General features: G+C 38.6%; 1 protein-coding gene across 6 annotated transcripts in view; it reads left to right on the top strand.

The window, feature by feature from the left end:
* The window catches only part of LOC131228615 (protein FIP1-like), a 50,528-nt gene that overhangs the window by 10,358 nt on the left and 18,251 nt on the right, over nt 1–21,919 (top strand). For 2 of the 6 annotated variants that reach the window (XM_058224389.1, XM_058224392.1), the window contains 6 exons: nt 1,071–1,162; nt 1,656–1,760; nt 2,102–2,151; nt 4,828–4,894; nt 10,164–10,236; nt 21,118–21,173. In XM_058224389.1, coding sequence (XP_058080372.1) covers nt 1,071–1,162; nt 1,656–1,760; nt 2,102–2,151; nt 4,828–4,894; nt 10,164–10,236; nt 21,118–21,173 — 443 coding nt within the window. Of the gene's footprint in view, nt 1–1,070; nt 1,187–1,651; nt 1,761–2,101; nt 2,152–4,827; nt 4,895–10,163; nt 10,237–21,117; nt 21,174–21,919 lie in introns of all 6 variants that reach the window. The other 4 variants (XM_058224394.1, XM_058224390.1, XM_058224391.1 and 1 more) reach the window with 4 other exon arrangements.

The following is a 21,919-nucleotide window of genomic DNA, read 5'->3' as shown; positions in this document are numbered from 1 at the left end:
GTGGGGCCCTACAGAGCCAGTCAACTGTATGGCCCACCTGTGGAAACTGATAATCTGAGTCTGCTCTGCATATCTTAGGGTCAAGGATCATATATTTCCTCGCTTGTGGATTGGTGTCTATCGTCTATGAAGTTTCCATATGATTTTTCCATCTGTATGGATTGGGCCTGGCTTTGAGTGATATGGATTGTTTGGCCTGTGGACGCATCATAGGATGGGCGATTCCCCAAAATCTTGCCTATGAAGTGATCTTGGCTGGCCCGGTGACGCCACCTTGGTGGTTAAAAAAGAATATAACTGTCACCATAGCGACAAATCTATTCTTGGCCCAGAAATTTCTTGGGAGATGCTCAGATTTTGAGATTTTCCTGTGATATTATTGGGAAAATCGCACTGAAAGTAAGATATTTATTATTATTTGTTGAAAGATGTATAAAATAATTAAAATATCCTTTATTATATGTTGCTAATTAATTTTTAAAAATTGAATATAATGGTGGAAACTGAATAATTTTAACTTCTAAATAAAATTTCCTTTAGAATCTTGATAATTTCATGACAAAGTCACAAAAAATTAACAACTGCTGAGACTTTGAAAATCTTGCAATATCATCATGATAATATCATTTAATCAAAATTCTGCACTAATATTGCGGGTTTTCAAAATCTCTGTGATATTTTTCACAATGACTGTGACATTTTATGGGAAAGGAGCCTACAAATCAGATTGTCAGAATCATCAGATTGGGGAGATTTTCACTGCACAATACCCTCCATTCCAGGGCCAACCAGATGAACATTCTGGATCAGCAAAACACGGCCACCACCCGTACGGGACAGATTGTCCTACTCTGTCTCTCTCTGTCTCTCTCTTTCTCTCTCTCTCTGAACATTGCATGCTTCTCTTTTCTAGTGGCCCCACCTGTATTGTTCTTGTCCTGAGCATAAACCAACTTTGCTCGGGCTGAGCATAGCACATATCCTTCTCATCCATTTACCAGTTTTTAAAATATCAATCTAGGAATATGGATTGTTTTACTGACTGAGTATATATCATTTTGCTATTCTAGGTTTCTTGACGTATTGCAGGAGGCACCTTTATCTGGTCATCGACGGCCTACGAGCATTCTCGGGAGTGTTTTGTATTGTATTCTATTGGCAAGTGCAAGCTCTGCTCTACATAAGTGTGATTTTGTTTCATGAAATGCCCAACTGTGATGATGTTAATTGATTTGGAATAAAATGTTATATATACTGCTGATGATAGCAATTCAGTGGAATTGGTAGCAAACAAACACCTTTATCAATCCAAAGTGCTTGATTTGTGGGCCCCACAGTGTATAATCAATGGCCTGAAAATTATTATGATCAGATGATCTTAATGATCCAATTAATGGATTTCTTTGAACTGTTGTATTATGTATTCCATGACCATCCATTTGCTGGCTCTTGATTGGATGGTTAGGAGTGTCTAAATTAGTGGCAATCTGTGGCACCATCTGCAGTCTGGATCAATAAAGGTGGGGCCCACTTGTCCAATGCTTGTGCAAGTGACTGGTGAAGACACCTGCACTGGAACATCTCTCTTGATTCTTTGTTCATTAAAAAAAAAAAAAGGACTACATGTGCTCATAGGTTTTCTGTTTTCTAGGCAGGTTATGCTATTATGGCTGCAGCAGCTCCATGGATATTTTTCTCGATTCACAGATTAGTTCCGTCATTGCTTTGCAGTTGCAATGCCATTCTTTTGCTAATAACAGGTATTGTACTTGAGTGTCACTTCCAGCATTCTTCCTCTTTTTTTCTTTTTTTTTTGGGTGGTTGCCAGTTGCAATGTCAAATTGCATGTGTGCGTCTTCTGGAGTCCTGCTGATGTCTAGCTTCATTTGTCTTTTCCTTTTATAGTTGAGTCCTCGTGTCAAAATAGCAGATGTTAAAATCATTCTTGCTTGAATGTGCAATGATTGTTTTATCTGCTTACAATATCAAGTCTCTTTTCAATAATCTGGTTTCTGGTTTCACATGCCTTTTATATTCATGTTAAATGTGGTTTTAGTACGAACAGTTTTCTGACTGATGTTTTAATATGGCCGTTTTGCAGGTGTTTTTCAGCAATATCTGTCTTACCAAGTCAGAAAAGTGCGCTTGCAGGTCAACCTCATTGCCTTTGTTATTCAATATTTAATCCACCAACTGTTGTCATGGTTGCTGAAACATTTGACTTTTTTTTTTTCCCATTTTAAGATGGCATTTTCATGCATCATCTATAATAATTTAAAACTTTTGAAGCATTATAAAATTCATGTCAGGGTGATATTTAATTTATTCAATGTTATTTAGTAGCTTTATAGTCTTATTATCTATCCAAGTGGCCTTGTAGCAGCTATTTAGGAGTCTTATAGAAAGTGGAGGTTTTTGTGCTGATTGGTTTTACCTCTTGTGCTTCATAGTCCTGTTATCTTTTTGCATTGGGATTTTATTATTTCTTTGTCATTGTGGTTTTCACGGAGTAATTTATATTTCACCCTTTTTTTTTCTCTGGTAAAATTAGTGGATATCTAGTTGCTCTTTTGAGATGGTTTGGATATGTGCTACGAGGGACAAAGACATCCTTGGAAGGAGGGAACTTCTATTAGGGAGAGCTTGGATTGAGTTGGTGAGAGGGGATGTGAAGGCTTGTTCACTTATCAAGGATAGAGTACTAGGTAGCAGTGATTGTCAAACACAAGGTATTCAGTAATAGCAACGGTGGCCATAACAACCATTACGCCCTCCTTTTTTCTTTAAAACATTATTTTAAGTGCATCGACCCCATGATGGACTATTACAGGGCCATTATGGGCCATTTTTTCCGTAGTAGCCGTTATGACTGTTACAACCTCGTTTTGCATAATGGTTCCCATTGTTATCAATTATGTAATGGCTGTCACGTAACCATTTTTGAATAACCTAGTCAAACATGATCCATTGCTGACTCTAAATTTCTAGGATAAGGCAATTTGCAATTCTTTGGTTGTGTATTTTAGCTCGAAGGAACCAGGTTAAGGAATCTCCCATGTAGTTGGTGGGTTGACCTTTTGGCCTTCGTTTTAATAAAATCTTCTTCTACCGATCAAAAGAGATTAAAATAAGTTTGGTGGATTTTGAAGGATTCTATCTTCCATGGAGGGTTCAAGGAGAATGGGGGCATTATTAAAAACTAATAAAGGAATACCAAATTTGTATTCTTGGGCCATGGTTGAGGTTGGTGATATCTTGAAGACCAAATCAAAGGCTCTTTTGGAGGGGCTTAAGATCTCAAATTTTTTTCAAGGGCCCAATCCCACCACCACTTAAGACCCAAGGCCCAAGCACAGCCTGAGTCGGGCATGGGCCTTGCATAGCAAGCTCAAAGCCTAAGCCAAAAAAATTTGGTTGGGAGCCCGAGCTGGATTTGACCTGACCAAGCCCGATAAATGATAAAATCCTTATTTCCCCCACGAATTTTCCCAATCTATCCATTTATCAAGTGGGCCACACATGCACAAAAAAAAACATTTTAGGAGGAATGAAACTAACAGTTGGCATTCAAGATAAATAGTTGTGTAACAAAAGATCATAATGGCATATTTGGAGGATATGATACATGTACATATAAATTGAGTTGGGCACGGACCTAGCATTTCGGGATCAAGCCCAAGACAAAAAAAAAATGTTTGGGCCCGAGCCTAACCTGCCCGAGCCTAACCTGGCCTGGAAATTGATAAAATCTGTATTTTGCCCTTGACTTTTTTTCTGATCTATCCATTTTATCAAGTGGGCCACATGCAGACAAAAAAAAAACATTTTGGAGGAATGAAACCAACGGTTGGCATTCATAGATGGTTGTCTAACTAAAGATTAAAATAGTATATTTGTAGGATATAACACATACATAAAAAGTCAGCTTGGGCTGGGCTAAAATGACTTGAGCCAAAGCTTGACTTGAAAATTGATCAGGCCATGCATGCAAGGACCGAGCTTGGCCCAAAACCTAGTCGGGCCAGGGGGGATACCTGGCCCATTGCCACCTTGGGTTATGGAGGGAGCATTTCCAAAGTTGCTAAATTGGTTTTGGTGCAAGTCTTAGAACATTGGAAATTGGCAATAAATTTGGATGAGTTCAAGGACATGTATAAGGGTAAACATTTAGTTCTCCTTAGAATCTAAGTTGCCAATCAGTCTGCTCTCGAGCTTGCAAAGGAGGGTGTCCAGAAGTGCTGGATTTGTATACAGAAGCCTTTCCCTTTGTTTCAGCTTTTCTGTAGTTCAATGGAAGTTCTGTTATCCATTAAAAAAAGCTGGTACAAAGTTACGATGATAATGACGACAAACGGCGGCCATATAGTTGCTCCTTTGGCTTGTCTAGGACCTTCCATGTGGTGTGGTTTGATTATATTTTTTGAGAGTTCTCTATGCAGTCAAGATGGCAGTTTTTTATGCAGTCAGGATCTAACAATGAGGGGCATTTTCCCCCTTTTATGTAATCAAAATTTTTTCATGCCTATTTTAATTTCTTATCTTGCGCTCCTTTTGTGCTTGCAAACTTTACAATGGTCATTAATGTTTTTTTTTTTTTTTTTTTTTGTGTGGTCTCTTCTGTGAAAGTTTTGATTGTTGCAGCTACAAATGTCACTTCCCCTCCCCCCCCCCCCACCCTTTGTGTGATCTGTTCTGAGTTTTGATTGATTGCAGCGACAAATGTTGCCATTATATTTGCTGCAATATCAAATTATATAACTATTTAAGTGACACCTTCTTTGTGTTCACCTGATGAAACATGAACTCGGTGTGAATTTGAGGTTGCAGGGATATTACATGTTCAGCCAGAAATTAAAGCACGTTGTCCGCATTCCTTTTTCCACTACTGCATATGGTGTGTATTCTGTAATCCCCCAGCTTATTTTTCTGCAAGTTCATTTCATTTCTTATAGCAGTTGTAATTTTTAGTTTAAATCTTCACAAATCCAAATGGTAGCATGAGCTTGAAGGGAGATAAATTGTAGCTGGACATGTTTATTCCAGTAGTGTGATGGTCGATTAGAAGTAGATTTGTAGTTGTTATTCTTGTTTTGGCTAAGCCATGAATATGGAGCACTGCTCTGGAATGCTTATGGTATCCATGCTACTCTCATTCAGTGTTTTAAATAGCATCCGTAGCATATAGCGTAGCCACACCGCTACGTAGCATACTCAAATAGCACAAATCCCCTGCAGCATACACTACCGGAGTCGTAGCACACGCTACAGCTATGTAGCTTACACTACAATTTACCTTTTTTTTTTTTTTTTTTTTTAAAAAAAAAAAAAAAAAGAAGCTTTATGTTAAATGGTTTAAAACTCATATCTTTAAAAACCTTATAATGTAAAGTTGATACCGAATATTTCTTTATTGATTTTAACTTAAAATGGTGGTGTTTCTTTATTAAAGTTGGTGTTGAACTCACACCATAAACAAACTAAAAAACTTATGTTAAAAGAACAGTCTTGAAAAAGGGTTTTTGAAAACCCCTCTTTCGAACCCTAGCATGTGACGCAAGCTCTCCTCCATTTCTTTGATTCTCTCGATCCATAAGGACATTGAAGGGGAGATTTCGGGTGATCATTAGAGCTTGCAAGAAGGTCCATTTGTTGTTTTTTTTCAAGAGCATTGGAGTTGAAATGAAGGAGAAAATCAGATTTCCCCCTTTCCGCATCCATACGGCTATGAAATTGCAATTTTTAGATCTTTGATTGATTGAATCTCTCTTCTTGAGCTTGCAAGAGGTATGTTCTTGTTCCTTAATGAGTTCATTTTCATTTAGAATGAAGATTTATTAGTTATTTTGTGATTTTTTCATTTTAGGTTACCTGTTACCCTACAATATTTGTAGGGTAAGGGTTGCTATGCAATTTTTTATAGATGGTGTTTGTGTTGGTGGCTATGCATTGTTTCTATGGTGTGTGTATGGGTGGTTGTGCATTGTTTTCTATCGTGTGACCCATGTGGGGCCTACTAAGGGGTGTGTATGGGTGGCTGTGCATCATTTTCTTATGGTGTGACCCATGTGAGGACCATTATGGTGTGTGTATGGGTGGCTATGGCGGCTATGCATTGTTTTCTATGGCCTACAATGGATCCACCGTGGCTCATTGTTTTCTAGTCCATCATGTGGGCCACCACTCTATGATGGCGGTTTTTTACATTATGCCATTTGTGATTTACTGATTTGTGAGTTTGTGACTTATGATTTTTTTTTTTAGTGAACTAAAGAGAAAGATGTTTGAAGAGAAAGAGAGATTTTACTTGAAAATATGTGGTGGGGATACAAAGATTCCTAGAGAACTCATGGATGTTTAATTATGTCCGATGGTTGGACGGATGGAAAGAAGAGAAGCATCATAAACTTTTTGATTAATACTCCAACATGAACAATGTTTTACAAGTCTATTGATGCTTTTAATTCAATAAAAGATGAAAATTTACTATTTAAATATCTTGATGAAATTGGGGAAGAAAATGTGGCTCATCACGGATAACCATTCAAGCTATGTGAGTGTTGGGAAGAAGGTGATGATTGATGGATAAGAGGAAAAAGATATATTGGACTTCATGTGCTGCACACAAGGTGTCCCATATCGGTTACGACCGATACGTAACGGTAATGGTGGGGTCCGTTACGCGATACGGGGGCGTAACGGGCGATGCCCCGATTTTGCTACCGTAACGGCCGTTATGGGCAAAAAAAAAAAAAAAGGAAAAAAAAAACATTCCTTTTCTTTCTTCTTCTTCTTCTTCTTCTCGGACTGCTGTGGCTGCGGCTGCAACTTCTTCTTCTCTCTCTCTCTCTCTCTCTCTCTCTCTCTCTCTCTCCCTCTTCTTTCCCTCTTTTCTTTTCAGTTTCCCTCTCTCTTCTTTTTCATTTCCGGCATCGAAAACGAAATGGACCGCGTGCCTGTGAGCTGCGGTCCTCCTTGGGCTTCGGCCGCGACTTCTTTCTTCTTTCTTCTTCTTCTCCTCTCTCTCTCTCTCTCTCTCTCTCTCTCTCTCTCCCTTTCCCTCTTCTTTCCCTTGTTTCTTTTCGGTTTCCCTCTCTTCTTTTTCATTTCCAGCGTCGAAATCGGAATGGACTGCGTGGCTGTGAAACAGCCACACACTTATTATTATTATTATTTTTGTGTGTTCTGCGGTGCACGCTGAACAGTGCACTTGCACTGTTTTGTTACACGGTCCGCTATAATGTTTATTTTCCATCTAACCTGTTAATTAGGTTACACTGACGTGGATGAAGGGAAAACACACATGTCAGCTTGATCTAAAACTTTTGTAGCCCCCAATAAATTTTTAATGGTGGACGTTTAATTATTGTTGTTTCTTATGCTGCGGTTCACCTGAGCTTTGGATCTGCCTAATTTTTGGCCTTATGCCCTAAAATTATTTGGCAAAATGGATGGACAGTGTGGATATAACACATTCATCACAGTGGGGCCCAAAAAACTTTGACACTCGTGTGCTACACTTCACAATCCGATTCCCGCCTAATTCGGGCCCTTAAAAAATTGTACACGAGACATGTATTAATTTAAAATTTACCAATTAAATTATGAACTATAGATGCTAACTCACAATGCCAAAATCAAATTGTTTGAATAGTTATAATTGTTAATTTGTGGACGCTTATTTTTTAAAATAGGGCCTTTTGATTTTTTTCGTGATTATCCAATAAATGTCCACCAATTTATAAGTGGGATAATGCCAATAAATTGCATGAATTTGAGGCTGATTTGAGGCATGGATTGGTCCTCCAAGTCAGCCCCAAATTGGCAACGCCATCTACCTGAATCTAATTTCATTTTTTTAAAAAACTATTGGGAGAAACGATATCAAATTGTTAAGTATATAAATTATATATTTAGAAAATTAAATATATGAATTTTGTAGTCAAATTCAGGTTATCTGGTTCATAAATTCATCAGACAGTCCGATACAACTTCTCGCCAAAGAGTAGACCGTTACACCACCATAAACATGTTCCAATTTATAAATGAATGCATATTTGGAATGCTTAGAATATTCCGGATTTAATCAATATTTTTTTTTTTTGGCAAAAAAATAATAATAATTTGCACCGTTACGGGCCGTTACGCTCCTGTATCAGTATCGGTATCGGAGAGCACCGTTACGCCAACCAATACCGATACGGGATACCTTGGCTGCACACTGCATAAATCTAATGTTAGATGATATCAGAAAAATGAATATGTATTCTAAAATGCTTGAAAAGTCAAGGACAACGACCAAGTTTATTTATGGGCATGTAATTGTACTGAGCATGGTGTGAAACTTCATGAAAAGCAATGAGCTTCTATGCTTAGCAGTGACACACTTTGCAACAATATACCTTATCCTCGGAAGTATTTACAAGCAATGAAGGGTCTTTAAGCCATGTTTGCATCGGAACAATGGTGTTCATATTTTTGAGCTAAAAGATAGAAAGAATGAAGGTACGGGCCATTATAATGTTTGATTCAAAGTTTTAGATGTACGTTGTTGTATGTGCTAAGAGCACCATACCTTTGGTAAGCGTTCTAAGAGAAGTAGATTCAGAAGAGAGTCCAACAACAGGGTTCATTTACGAGTTGATGGATTCAACAAAGGAGAAGATTGCATTTAATTGCAATAATGTTTTTTTTTTATTTTAAAAACTTCCAATTTGGAACAAAATAGATGAGAGATGGACTTAGCTTTATCGTCCTCTACATGCAGCTGGGTACACAGTTTGAATCCTCAGATATGGTACTCAGATAAAGTTTTCTATACATCCTAACATAAAAGGGGGGTTGTTAGAGTGCATGGATAGGATGATCAAAAAAATCAATAAAGAAATGTTGGTTTCAACTTGACATTATAAGGTTTTTTAAAATATGAGTTTTAAACCATTTATCACAAAGAAAACTTTAAAAAACCGTTTAAAAAAAGGTACACCATGGCATACATACGCAACATGCTACATAGTTGTAGCGTATTCTATAGGGAATTTGCGGCATTTGAGTACACTATGTAGTGCTACGGATGCTATTTAAAACATTGCTCTTAATAAAATGTTTGTTGGTTGATTTACAAATTCTTGGGCTTTGCTTATTCCTGCAAAGAGAAGTAAATATTGGAGAAGGCTCATCTATCTCTTTACATGAGTGTTTTATGTACTACTTTTAAAGTATGCTTTTAATTCCATGGAGAAGTAGCCTGTTTGTAAATTTGTATGTCACTATAAAAAGAAAAAAATAATTTGAATGAGAAGATCGATTTGCAGTTCTTTTGATCTTGTTGCTTTTTAGATTAGCAGAGGTCTAGTTCTGGTAAGTACATACTTTAACACTAACAGTTTGTGCTTGAAATGTATCATATGTAGGCTAGTCCATTTTATATCGGGAGAAGCTAAAGTATCATTTATGATTGCAATTGATTGGAAAGAGATACTGACCTAGAATGGTCCACCAGAGCCTTGAATTTCTGGTTCCAAAACCTTAACTGCAATGCTGAACATTGGTTGAAGAGGTGATAAGTCGTCTCGTCCACCTTCCAGCACATGGACACGTGCAGACTAGCCACAAAGGCATAAATCTATTTATCATGCAGGTGACTATGTACTCTTGATATGGAGACCTCCGTGGGGTATTGTGGAGGCTAAAACTAACATTGCTAAAACCCAAAAGCAACCCTATTGTATGACAATGTGGTCCCTATCCAGCTGTTTAGTCGTTGGACCCACAACTTAATTGGTCCACAGTTTGCATGTGAATGATTGATTCATGTTGCCGAAAATATTAAATTGTTGGATTCTTAGACCCATATTAGGGATCAGAGAGCTTGTGGGGCATCTTCTTTGGATCATGTTCTATGTGATGATGATCATGGATCCACTTGTATCTCCCAGTCTCTTCATTTGCATTGTGGGTTCTAGTTATTAGTCGATGATGATATGATGATGTATACCTATTTCTCTTTAGAATTTGTTGCATCGGTTACAGAAATATCTACATGAACAGTATTAGTTTCTTACTATCATACGCAATTTGTTTATGAACTTCCTTATCAAAGTACTATCCTTTTTTTCTTGATGTAGCATTTTAAGGTATAACCTCGGCTTGTTTGTTTTGGTTAGGAACGGCTCTAATGCTACTTGTCATGGTTTGGCAGCCACACATCAATATCCTTTCTGTCTCAACATTACTAAGGTCTGCCTATTACTTTTCGTAGACTTTGTGCCTTGATTTACAAAGTGCTTAAATGTTATGCTTAATTATTTCATTGTTCATCTACTAGCAGTGTACAGTAGCAGCCCAACTTGTGTAGGTGATGCAGGACAATTAACCACTTGCTCAAAAAGCTCAAACTGTTAGATCATGGAAAATTAATCCCTATATCTCATAGCCCAGGCTCCACATCTCATGGGTTAGGACCTCGGCCGAACCCTCCTCGTGGTCCCCAAATCACATGGGTACCGCCTCACATGGGCTGCCCACCCTGAGTGTGTCCCTGCATCCCATAGGCTACCTCACTCGAGCTCAGTGTGAAATGCGCATTAATCACCCCTGATGAGGAGTCTCGAACACGAGACCTCCCTTGTGAGCCCCGCCCACCCCGAGTGTGCCCCTGCATCCTACGGGCTACCCCACTCGAGCCTGGTGTGAAAATGCTCCTGCATTAATCACCCTCGGTGAGGAGTCTCGAACACGAGACCTCCCGCTCTGATACCAATTTGATGTAGGATAATTAACCACTTGCTCTAAAAGCTTGAACTGTTAGAGCATGGCGAATTAATCCCTTTATCTCATAGCCCAGGCCCCAAATCTCATGCGTTAGGACCTCGGCCGAACCCCCCTCGTGGGCCCCAAATCACATGGGTACCGCCTCACACGGGCTGCCCACCCCGAGTGTGTCCCCGCATCCCACAGGTTACCCCACTCGAGCTCGGTGTGAAATGCGCATTAATCACCCCCAGTGAGGAGTCTCGAACACGAGACCTCCCTCGTGGGCCCTGCCTACCTTGAGTGTGCCCCTGCATCCCACAGACGACCCCACTCGAGCTCGGTGTGAAAATGCTCCTGCATTAGTAGGTCAGGTCAGGTTGAGAGTCAAGCCCAAGCTGACATCAAGTTGGGTCATTCCTTGGTCTGACCCAACTGAGACCCAACTTGAGCCCAACTTGATGTACCATATCCCCAACTCTTAACCCATCTCAGGTTGACTTGGGTTGGTCGGGTTTGGTTGGTTTGGGTTGGGTTGGATAGTATACTAATATTAGAGTTTCTTGTATTTAATGTATTAGTTTCTTATATTTTACATACATTAAATATAATAATTTGTATTATGCATGTAATATATGGTTGGCCTGGTTTGCCCTAGGGGTTCGTTTGGTTGCTTGTGTTTGGAATGCATTGGTTTCCAAATCCCAAATACATTGGAATCATCACTCGTGTTTGTCATCCTGTGATTGGAATGCACTGGAATCTAATTTTTTGGTTTGGTAGCCCGTGTTTTGAAAGCATTAGGATCATGTATTATATTCGCAGAAGCTTGAATTTGATTAACTAAATCATCCACAATATTCCCAAATGGTGTACATGTGTAACATTGTAGATAGTCATTGTAATAAGCCCATTAAAACATAGACTTTGGTTAAAGTTGAGGTAATTTGAAGCCTCTGGTGGGCCACAGGAGTGGGCCCACAAACCTGCAATCGTCTACTTTTTAATAGGCTCAACAGGCTTTTGGGTCAGACAATTTTACACCTAGGGCAAAAAATTCAGGCTAACCTGTGATTCAGGTGGACCACACCAAAAAAACAGTCGGGAGAGAAATGTCCACCCTTGATTTTTAGAATGCCTACTGGGATAATTATATGAAATCACTCCAGCATTAGACGCCACATGAAAATTTAGTCCTAAATCTAAAAAATCAGGCCCATTCATGATTTAGGTGGGCTGCACCAAGGAAAACAGTTTGGAGGGTCCACCTTGCCGGTACACTGTGATCTCAAATCCTTGCTTTTCAGGAATTTGGAATGCTTTGGAATCCAAATCCTCCTGAACCGTCTTGTTGCCAAATGCAAAATGGTAGGTTTTTTTTAAAAAATTTGGAATACACTCAAATACCCCTCAAATCTAGGCTGCCAAATCGGCTGTAGGCCTCAAACTTGAGCCCAACCTGAGCTGGGTTGATAATTTCCAGCCTGAGCCGACCCGAGCTCAACCAACCCAATACAATCCAATCCAACCCGACCAAAATTTCAGGTTGGGCTAGTCAGGTTTGAACTTGAGCCCGACTCAAGTTGCGGCCCTAGCGTAAAGTCCTTTTTTGTGTGTGTGTGTATTTATCACAATGTTTTCCTCATCGTTGTCCATGGTCACATTGTGATCTATGATGTGCACTTTGAGTAAAATTTCCGAACCACCTTCGATGGTTGTTGCCTCTAACATGAAATGTAATCATTCAAATACCTAAACTAAATCATGAATCTCATCCAGACTTTATAAAAAGTGAGAAGAATCTATACTAAGCATCCATCCATTGAATTGTCTACCACTTGGGTGCACAAAACTATAGGGGCTAAGCATCAAGCCATACTCAAGGATTGATCAGTGTTTTGGAAAGTTTAACATCGTATCATATGATCTATTAGAGCTTTCGAAATGGGGAAGTTGGGTTTTCCTTCAGAAGGTTTCGAGATGTAGACATGGGCACCTATAATAGTGTTTTGGGTGGGATATTGTGATTAAATCTCTAAACCCATTCATATCCTTTTTGGGTGGAAAGATGACCAAACAAACCCTGTATTAGCTTTTGAATTCACCTATCATTCCCATGGGGGATGCACCTTGGAGCACATGGCCTAGATGCACATAGGTGAACTTACGCAAATATCTGAGTACGTGAGGCACAATACCTCTGCCTTTCCTAATGCCTGTGCTATAGTTGCAAGAAGCATGAAGCAAAGTGGCAATGGATTTAGGTGCAATATCGGGAAACACCTGTTTGAAAATGTTATTTAAGTATAAAATAGCAAGGAAGCGGGAGTAGATGCACGAGTCCAAAGCGTGATTTGAAGCAGGAGCGGCATGTAATTAGAAGAATCCTGCAACTATTGTACTTCCCGGGATGCTTTTGGTAACACTATTTCTTGTATAAACATATAATTTTTCATATAAATAGGTTGTCTGATTTCATAGCTTTTTCTCATCTATTTGGGTTCAGTTTTAGGAACAACAATCTGCCATTCACAAAAAAGAAAAAAAAATCCCTTTGGCAACTAGCTGCCCTCATTGATGTCAGCATAGTGCGGACTAGCTGATTGCTTGGCACAATAAAATAAAAATAAAAATCCTTTAAATCTATCATCTGATGGCAACCCTGCGTTACTTGTGGTTGGGGACCAGTTGGCACATCACTATCAGGCTTGGTATGGTAGTTGATCATCATCATCATCTAAGCCTTGTCCCAATTAATTGGAGTTGTTTGCATGAATCCTTTCCACCATCCTACTCCATCAAAGGCCATACCTTTAGTTAGACCATAGGTCATCAAGTCTTTTCATACTACCTCCGTGCACGTCCTTTGTGCCTCCCCCTTGCCCTTTTAGAGCTTCAGCTCGTCTTGGTCTCCATTGCACATGACCAATTCATCTGAGTCTACTTTTCCATATATTATTACTTATCGGTGCGGATCCTAAGTTCCCTTGAATGCATTCATTTCTAATTCCATCCATCCTCAACTTGCCACCCATCCATCTTAACATCCTCACTTTAAGCTACACTCATCCTATGAATATGTTGTTTCTTAATTGCCCAACATCCGTCACATATACCATGGCTGGTCTTATATCTCTTCTATAAAAATTTCCTTTCAGTTTGAGCGGTACACAAGGATCACATAAAACTCTTTAGGCACATCTCCATTTCTTTCACCCATCCTGAATTCTATGGGCAACATCCTTCTCAATCTCTCCACTCTCAAGAATTATTAACCCAAGGTATTGAAAGTGGTCATTTTGGGAAACCTCTTGGTCAGTAATCTTAACTAAGTCTCTATTTTCACTAAAATTGCACTCCATATACTCTATATTGGTCTGACTGATTTTAAATTCTTTAGATTCTAAAGCACCCCTATGTAAATCTAGCTTTGTGTTTATGTCTTGTCAATCAAAACTATTTCATCTACAAACAACATACACCATAGGATCTCTTCCTGCAAATGCCTCGTTAACTCATCCAATGCCAACGTGAAAAGGTATGGGCTTAATGACGACCCACAACGCAAGCTGATAGTAACTGGGAATTCACTTGTTGCGCCACCAGTAGTCCTCACATTTGTTCTCTCCCTCATACAAGTACTTAATCATGTCAATATATCCTCTTGAAACTCCTTTCTTTTCTAGCACCCACCACATCATCTCTCTCGAGGCTCTATTGTATACTTTCTAGAAGTTAATAAAGACCATGTGGAGATCCTTCATCCTCTCATTATATGTCTCTATCAATTGTCTAAGTAAGAAAATAGCTTCAGCCATAAACTTAGCAGGTATGAAACCAACCTGATTTTCTAATACATTCGTCTCATGCCTTAGTTTCCGCTCAATCACTCTCTTCCGAAGTTTCATAGTATGGCTCATAAGTTTAATCCACTATCGTTAGTGCAGCTCTACATGTCTCTTTTATTCTTATAAGTTTCCGCTCAATCACTCTCTTCCGAAGTTTCATAGTATGGCTCATAAGTTTAATCCACTATCGTTAGTGCAGCTCCACACGTCTCTTTTATTCTTATAAATAGTTACCACAATACTTCTCCATCATTCGTTTGTCATTTTCTTTGATCTTACAATCTTGTTAAATGACTTTGTTAAACCAACCCGCAAGCAGCCAATAAAATAAAATAAATAATTAATTAATAATATTAAAATTAAAATTAAAAAAAAATCCAAACTTCTATTGGCATACCATTTGGCCAGAGGGGCTTTCCTATTTTCATCTTTCTAAGAGCTTTCACACTAGATATCCAAATTCTATGTAAATATCTATGGTATTTGACGCCATTTGAGTTTATGGTTCCTTCTATTCCTATGCTCTCAAAGTGATTGTCATTTAATAAGTTCTAAAAATAGCTTCTCCACCTTTTGTTGCTCATTATCCTTTACTAGTACCTCCTGGTTATCGCTCGTAATGCATCTAACACGATTTAGGGTCCTATCCTTCCTCTCTCTCATTTTGCAAGTTTGAAGACATCTTTCTTACTTTCTCATTCCCAATCTATTGTAAAGGTCATCATAAGCCTCAAGTTTAGCTGCACTATTTTCTTAGCAATCTTTTTGGCATTTCTATATTGTCCAAAATTTTCACCGTTTCTAATCCCCTGCCAGGCTTTAAAACGTGAATGTTTATTGTGAATAGCTTTTTGTACATTGTCATTCCACTACCAAGTTTCCTTGTATGAATGGCTTTTCCTTTTAGATACTCCTAAAACATCTTTTGCCACTTTTCTAATGCACTCAACCATCTCACTCCACATAACATTTACGCCTGCTTTATATCCTACGTACCTTCTTCCAACAATTTATTTTTGTATAGCATTGTTTTATCTCCTTTTAAATTCCTTTGAACAGTATTTGGATACATATTAATGTCACTCCCTTCCTTCCATCTCTTGATGTTAACATCCATAACCATTAACCCATGTTGCGCAATTAGACTCTCTCTTGGTATAGCCTTTTAATCCTTACATATTGGCTGCTTTGTTTTCCTAAGTGGAAGGAAATTTATTTGGCTTGTATATGATCCGTCTATGAAAGTTATTAAATATTCATTTCTGTTTTTAAAGTCTATGTTTGCTAGCGCCAGAATGTATGCCATAATGAAATCAAAGATAACATCCCCCATCTCATTTCTTCTCCTAACCATGTCCTCCATGCACACTCTCATATCCTCTACGTTCTTTTCCTGCATAACAATTTAAGTCTCCTCCTACAATATCCTCTCTCCATAAGTCCTTGCATTAGTCCATCCTCATTTCGGAATTATTTCTTGATTATATCCTCTAACCCTACCTGCAGTGTATATGCATTAATAACATTGATTATCTCCTCTCCTAACACAAGTTCTTTTAATAAAACCTTATCTCTTACTCCCCAACATCTACAACTTTATCCTTTAAATCTTCATTTGCCACTATCCCTGCCCCTTTCTATTATTTTCCTTTTCCATATACCAAATGTATATCCATCAATTTCTCTATTTTTGGCCCCTGTACACTAGTGTTCAAAATATCGGTATCGCACAATGTATCGCACCTTTGGGATACAGATACGTATTGGTTATCGCACGGGATATACCGTTTGTATTGCATAGTTTATCACACTTTTTGGGAAACATGTGGAAACATTGGGAAAATGGTTGAATTTTTTAATGAAACTTTGGGGATTGTTAAAAAGGCCCTTAATACACACTTTTAAATCATAATATCTCAAAAAAAAAGATGCATATAATAAATTTCCTTTGTATAGGTTCCTAAGATATGCGATGTTTAACTGAACTAACGCAACTATTTTTAAATTGTACGGTGTAGATATTGCTCTAATATGATCTAATATGATCTCTAAAAATAGATGAACGGTGTAGATATAATAAATACATCACTTTGGGCCCATGTAACTTTGATCTCCTTTGAACCGTTTGTGCAATTGGAGCTCGAGGAGCATCAGTGCTCGTCTTTGCACGTCACGGACGCGGATTGCGTCTTACCCTTGCCTGTCTATAGCCCCGAACGGGCAGTTCTGTGGTTGGGCCCACCTTGAATGTATGTGATCTATCCACACTGTCCATTTGTTTTTCCATCTAATTTAAGGGGTTCAGCCAAAAATTGAATCATATCCAAAGATCAAGTGGACCATACCATAGGAAACAACATGGATAATGATATCCACCGTTGAAACCTTGCTAGGCCCAACAATGATGTTTATTTGTCATCCAACCTATTCATAAGATCGTATAGACATGGATGAAGGGAAAAAATAAATATAAACTTGATCCAAAATTTATGTGGCCCCTAAGAAATTTTCAACGGTAGATGTTCAATTCAACTGTTTCCTATGGTGTGGTCCATTTGAACATTGTATATGTTTTATTTTTGGGTTGAAGCCCTAGAATTATCTATTAAAATAGATGGACGGAGCAGATAAAATACATAAATCATGGTGGACCATACAGAGTTTATTCAGCACACTAAGCATAGTGAGTTACTCCATACGGAAATTGGATTGCGTACTGAGTTACTCAGTATGCTTTTATTGTACCGAGTAAACTCAGTTGGGCCCACTGTGAATTTATGTGGTTTATCCACACCGTCCATCCATTTTTACAGATAATTTTTGGGGTTGATCCCAAAATTGAAGTAAATACAAACCTCAAGTGGACCATTACATAAGAAATAGTGTGGAATGATGATTTCCACCATTGAAACCTTCCTAGTGTCTAAAGTAATTTTAATTTGTCATCCAACCTGTTCGTAAGATCACAAAGACATGGATGAAGAGAAACCACATACTTCAACTTGATCCAAAACTTCTTTGACCTCCAAAAAATTTTTAATGGTAGAGGTTCAATCAAACTATTTCTTGTGGTGTGGTCCACTTGAGATTTTAATTTGCTTCGTTTTTGGGATCAAGCCCTAAAATTATCTTTTAACATGGATTAACGGAGTGGATAAAATAAATAAATAATAGCGGACCCCACACAGTTTACTAAGTACCCTAAGGGTACTGAGTTACTCAGTACGCAATCTGCTTCCCTTAGCACGCAATCTGTTTCCAGCGCGGATTACTGAAGTCACGTCACCAAGTTACGTGGGTCCCACCATGATGTATTTTTTCTATCCACACCGTCCATCCATTTGAACAGATCATTTTAGGGCGTGAGCCAAAAAATGAGTTAGATCCAGAGCACGAGTGGACCCCACCACAGAAAACAGTGGAGAGAGTGACGTTCACCATTAAAAATTTCTTGAGGGCCACAAGAGATGGATGGTTAAGATGATATTTGTGTTTTCCATTATTCCATATCTTTTTGGACTTATGAACAGATTAGATCACAAATAAACATTATGATGGGCCCTCAAGAATGCTACGAGTTTCAATGGTGGGCGTCACTCTCTCCGCTTCTTTCTGTGGCGGGGTCCACTAAAGATTTATATCTACATCATTGTTTGTGTGATGCCCTAAAAAATTATTTCCAAATTAATGAACGGTGTGGATACGACACACATTACCGTGGGACCCACAGAACACGGACACCACTTTATATGATTGTACAGTGAGTAACTCAGTACGCTTAGCGTACTGTGTAAACTCATGTGAGGTCCACCATGATTTATGTATTTTATTCGCTCCGTCCATACAATTTAACAGATAATTTCAGGGCTTTAGCCCAAAAATAAACCATATACAATGTTTAAATGGGCCACACCTTACAAAACAGTTGAATTGAACATCCACCGTTGAAATACCATTTTTGGCCACAGAAGTATTAAATTTAGATGACTGATAAACATCACTGCAGGGCCCATATGATATTATTAAATTCGTATTTTCCTTTCATCCACGTCCATATGATCTTATTAAGGGTTTGGATGACTGATAAACATCACTGCAGGGCCCATATGATCTTATTAAATTCGTATTTTCATTTCATCCACGTCCATATGATCTTATTAAGGGTTTGGATGACTGATAAACATCACTGCAGGGGCCAGAAAGGTTTCAACGGTGGAAATCAGTGTCACCACTGTTTCCTGTGGTATGATCCACTTCCTGTTCTAAGTTTCGGGATCAACCCCTTAATTTAGATGGGAAAACAGATGGACGGCGTGGATATACCACATACATTAAAAGTGGGCCCCAACTGAGTTTACTGAGTACGATAGGAGCGTGCTCAGTAAACCACACCGGCGCCGATCCCCGTTTCACCCCTCCCGCCCCATCTTCTTCATTTTCCCTCTCTGTCACGAGCGCTCTCCCTCTCCTTCACGCAGCGAGGGTTCCGGATGAGGTAATATCGTTCCGTTTCCTCAAATCCGGCCTGATTTCTCGCTGAATCTCCGAGAAATCCGCACAGGCATGCTCCAATCAATGAAGAAAGAGAAAAAATGAAGAAAATAGCGAGAAAAATTCGAAGAAAGAGGGATACAGATACTTACCTGTCGAATGGCCCACCTCCGATCACCGCTACAGCCTACGGCTACAAGTACTCTCTCTCTCTCTCTCTCTCTCTTTTCTAATTCAAAATTTTTTGATTTTCCGCAACCCACGGCATCGGGGTGGGTTGTATCGGTGATATCGACGATGTATCGCATGATGTCGACGATATATCGTACGATATCGACGATAATATCGTACGATATCTGAAGTTTTGGATTTTTGGAATCTTCCGGGTGTTATCGGCGGAGTTTCGTCTCGCACTGGTGCGATACCGATAATATCGGCCGATAGTATCAATATTTCGAACACTGCTGTACACTTTATCTCCTGAACGCAAGCTATGTTAACTCTCGTTCGTTTCTGTTGTTGATCTAAAAGAAAGAAAGAGTGGAAGAAGGAGAAGCAAGAGAGAAAACTTGAGAGAGAGTGGAGAGCATAAGAAGTTCGACATGCCCACCCTCTTTTGTTTTATTACTAGGGCTTTCATTTAGGAGTTGAAATTACAAGAATACCCTTATAGAAAGAAACACAAAGAAACACAATACTAAAGACTCAAAGACTCATGTACACTCAACCAAATGCATAAGGATTGAACCCCAACAGGATGACCGCACGTGTGACCATGTCACATGTGTGGACATGTCACATGTGTCCATACGCGTGATCACGTCACATGTGTGAGTGACCATTCTAAAAGTTTCATTGTATCTACTAACTCCAAGCTCTTACCTATACATGTTCCTATATTCTGCATGGTAAGATGAATCCTATTCTCTTGGACTAGCTCCTTTATCTGCGTGCGTCCAGAATGGCTCGGGAACCCTTGCCAACTCCTCGCAACAACCGGGCATTGTTGCAGCGCGTCACATTTGGGGGACACCTGGCCAACCTCAATACACCTGGGTTCCAATGCAGCACGTCGCTTATGAAGAATGCCATAGCATTAGTTTGGAATGTTATATTGTTCAGATTCATGATGAAAGTTATGGCATAAGTTTGACACTGGCCACCCACCTGACACAACCTCCTTTATGTGGGCTGCTAACTGGCAATGAGATCACAAAATTCCCACAGTCTGTAATAGACTATTACATAGGTTCATTACAATCAAGCACTATCTATTAGTCTATCAAACCACAAGTTGATTCAATCTCATTGTATCATAGCTGTTATTCTATGATTAATATCTTATTAAAATACTTGCTAGGAATACCTTAGCATGTAGGAGAAGTTTCAGGTACTTCCTATTTTTGTAGCACTATCTCGTTTGTGGCAAGTTTGAGTCTTGTCCAAATCACGATACAAACTCGATAGGGTCCTTACTCTACCATTGTTAAGTTTCAATGAGATCTTGGGTCAATAATAGTTGGGCCATGCCAGGATTGGTTCAACCCTTGATCATGGCATGGCATGGGGAATGCAGGGGTATGCTACGTTAACGTAGATGGAAGATAGCTATAATGGTGTTGATGTGGGCGATTTGGTTGGAACGCAATAATTGTACTTTCAGAAATGACGAGCACACAGCTTTGTCAGTCCTTAGTCGGGTTTTATTGTCCCTTTTGGATTGGTTTTCCTTGAATGCAGTGTTAGGGGTCTTTTCCTGTTTGAGTGAGGTTTTGGTTTCTGTAGAGTGCAGGGTGGGGTTTGTATTTTTGTTCCTGTGCAGCTTTGTTCTCTTTCTTTTTGCTGTTTTATAATATTTTTATCATCTTTCAAAAAATAATAATAATAGCAATGGTGCCTGGTTGTTTAATAAAATTCATGATACCCAGAAGCCATTTGCTTTGTAATTGATCATCTATTATTGAAATCTTGTTCATGATACTTCCAGACTACTTGCTGACAGCTGCTTTTTATATTATGCAATGTGCAGGATAATTATGTTTGTTGAAGTCATATGTGCTGGATCTTTTATGAGCATATACATTGGTGAGTTACAAAACCTGAGTAGTCTTCGGGAATATTGATGTATATATTTTCCTTAATGAAATTTTATCTTGTTGCTTGCTAAAAGAAAGTAATATATTTTCCTTTATGTTTTTAGTAAAGTTTCTTTTACACTTTTATATATTTCAATAATTGATTGATTTGGGCTTTGTTATTCATCATTTAGGCCTTATCCCAATTTAGTGGGGTCTGCTTTGTTAAAATATCAATTTTTCTTTTCATATCCCACCTCGCTCATGGTTCGATGCATTCCCTGTTGTAATCAATAAATTAATGATATTCTTGATACAATCACTTTCATCTAGTGAAAAAAGAAATTTAAAAAGATGTAAACACTCTAAAAAGATAACAAAGCTAGAAGTTCAATCTTAATCTAAAATTTATATAAAAAAATTTCACCCAAAATTTATTATATTTCATGTGAATGTTTCTAATGGTTTTAAGGTAATAATAAATAGTGAAAATTTGTCATGATACAGCTGGCAGTTTGTATTTTTTCTGCCCATAAATTTACTGATCTAAATAACTGATATGATACAATAACACTGATTTTATAAAGGCCATAGGCCAAAAAAAGAACAACAAGAGAAAAGATCAAAGAGAAAACCCAGCCCCTAGACAAGGGGAAAACCCAGACCACATACGAAGGGAACACCCGAACCCAGAAAATGAAACAAGGGATTAGACACACTGATAGTGATTTTTACTCTGATGAGAAGCATACTGGT

Source organism: Magnolia sinica, chromosome 16 (genome assembly GCF_029962835.1).
Source record: "Magnolia sinica isolate HGM2019 chromosome 16, MsV1, whole genome shotgun sequence".
Taxonomy (NCBI): Eukaryota; Viridiplantae; Streptophyta; class Magnoliopsida; order Magnoliales; family Magnoliaceae; genus Magnolia; species Magnolia sinica.
Note: the sequence above shows the minus strand (reverse complement) of the source record. Positions and strands in the feature narration are given on the sequence as shown.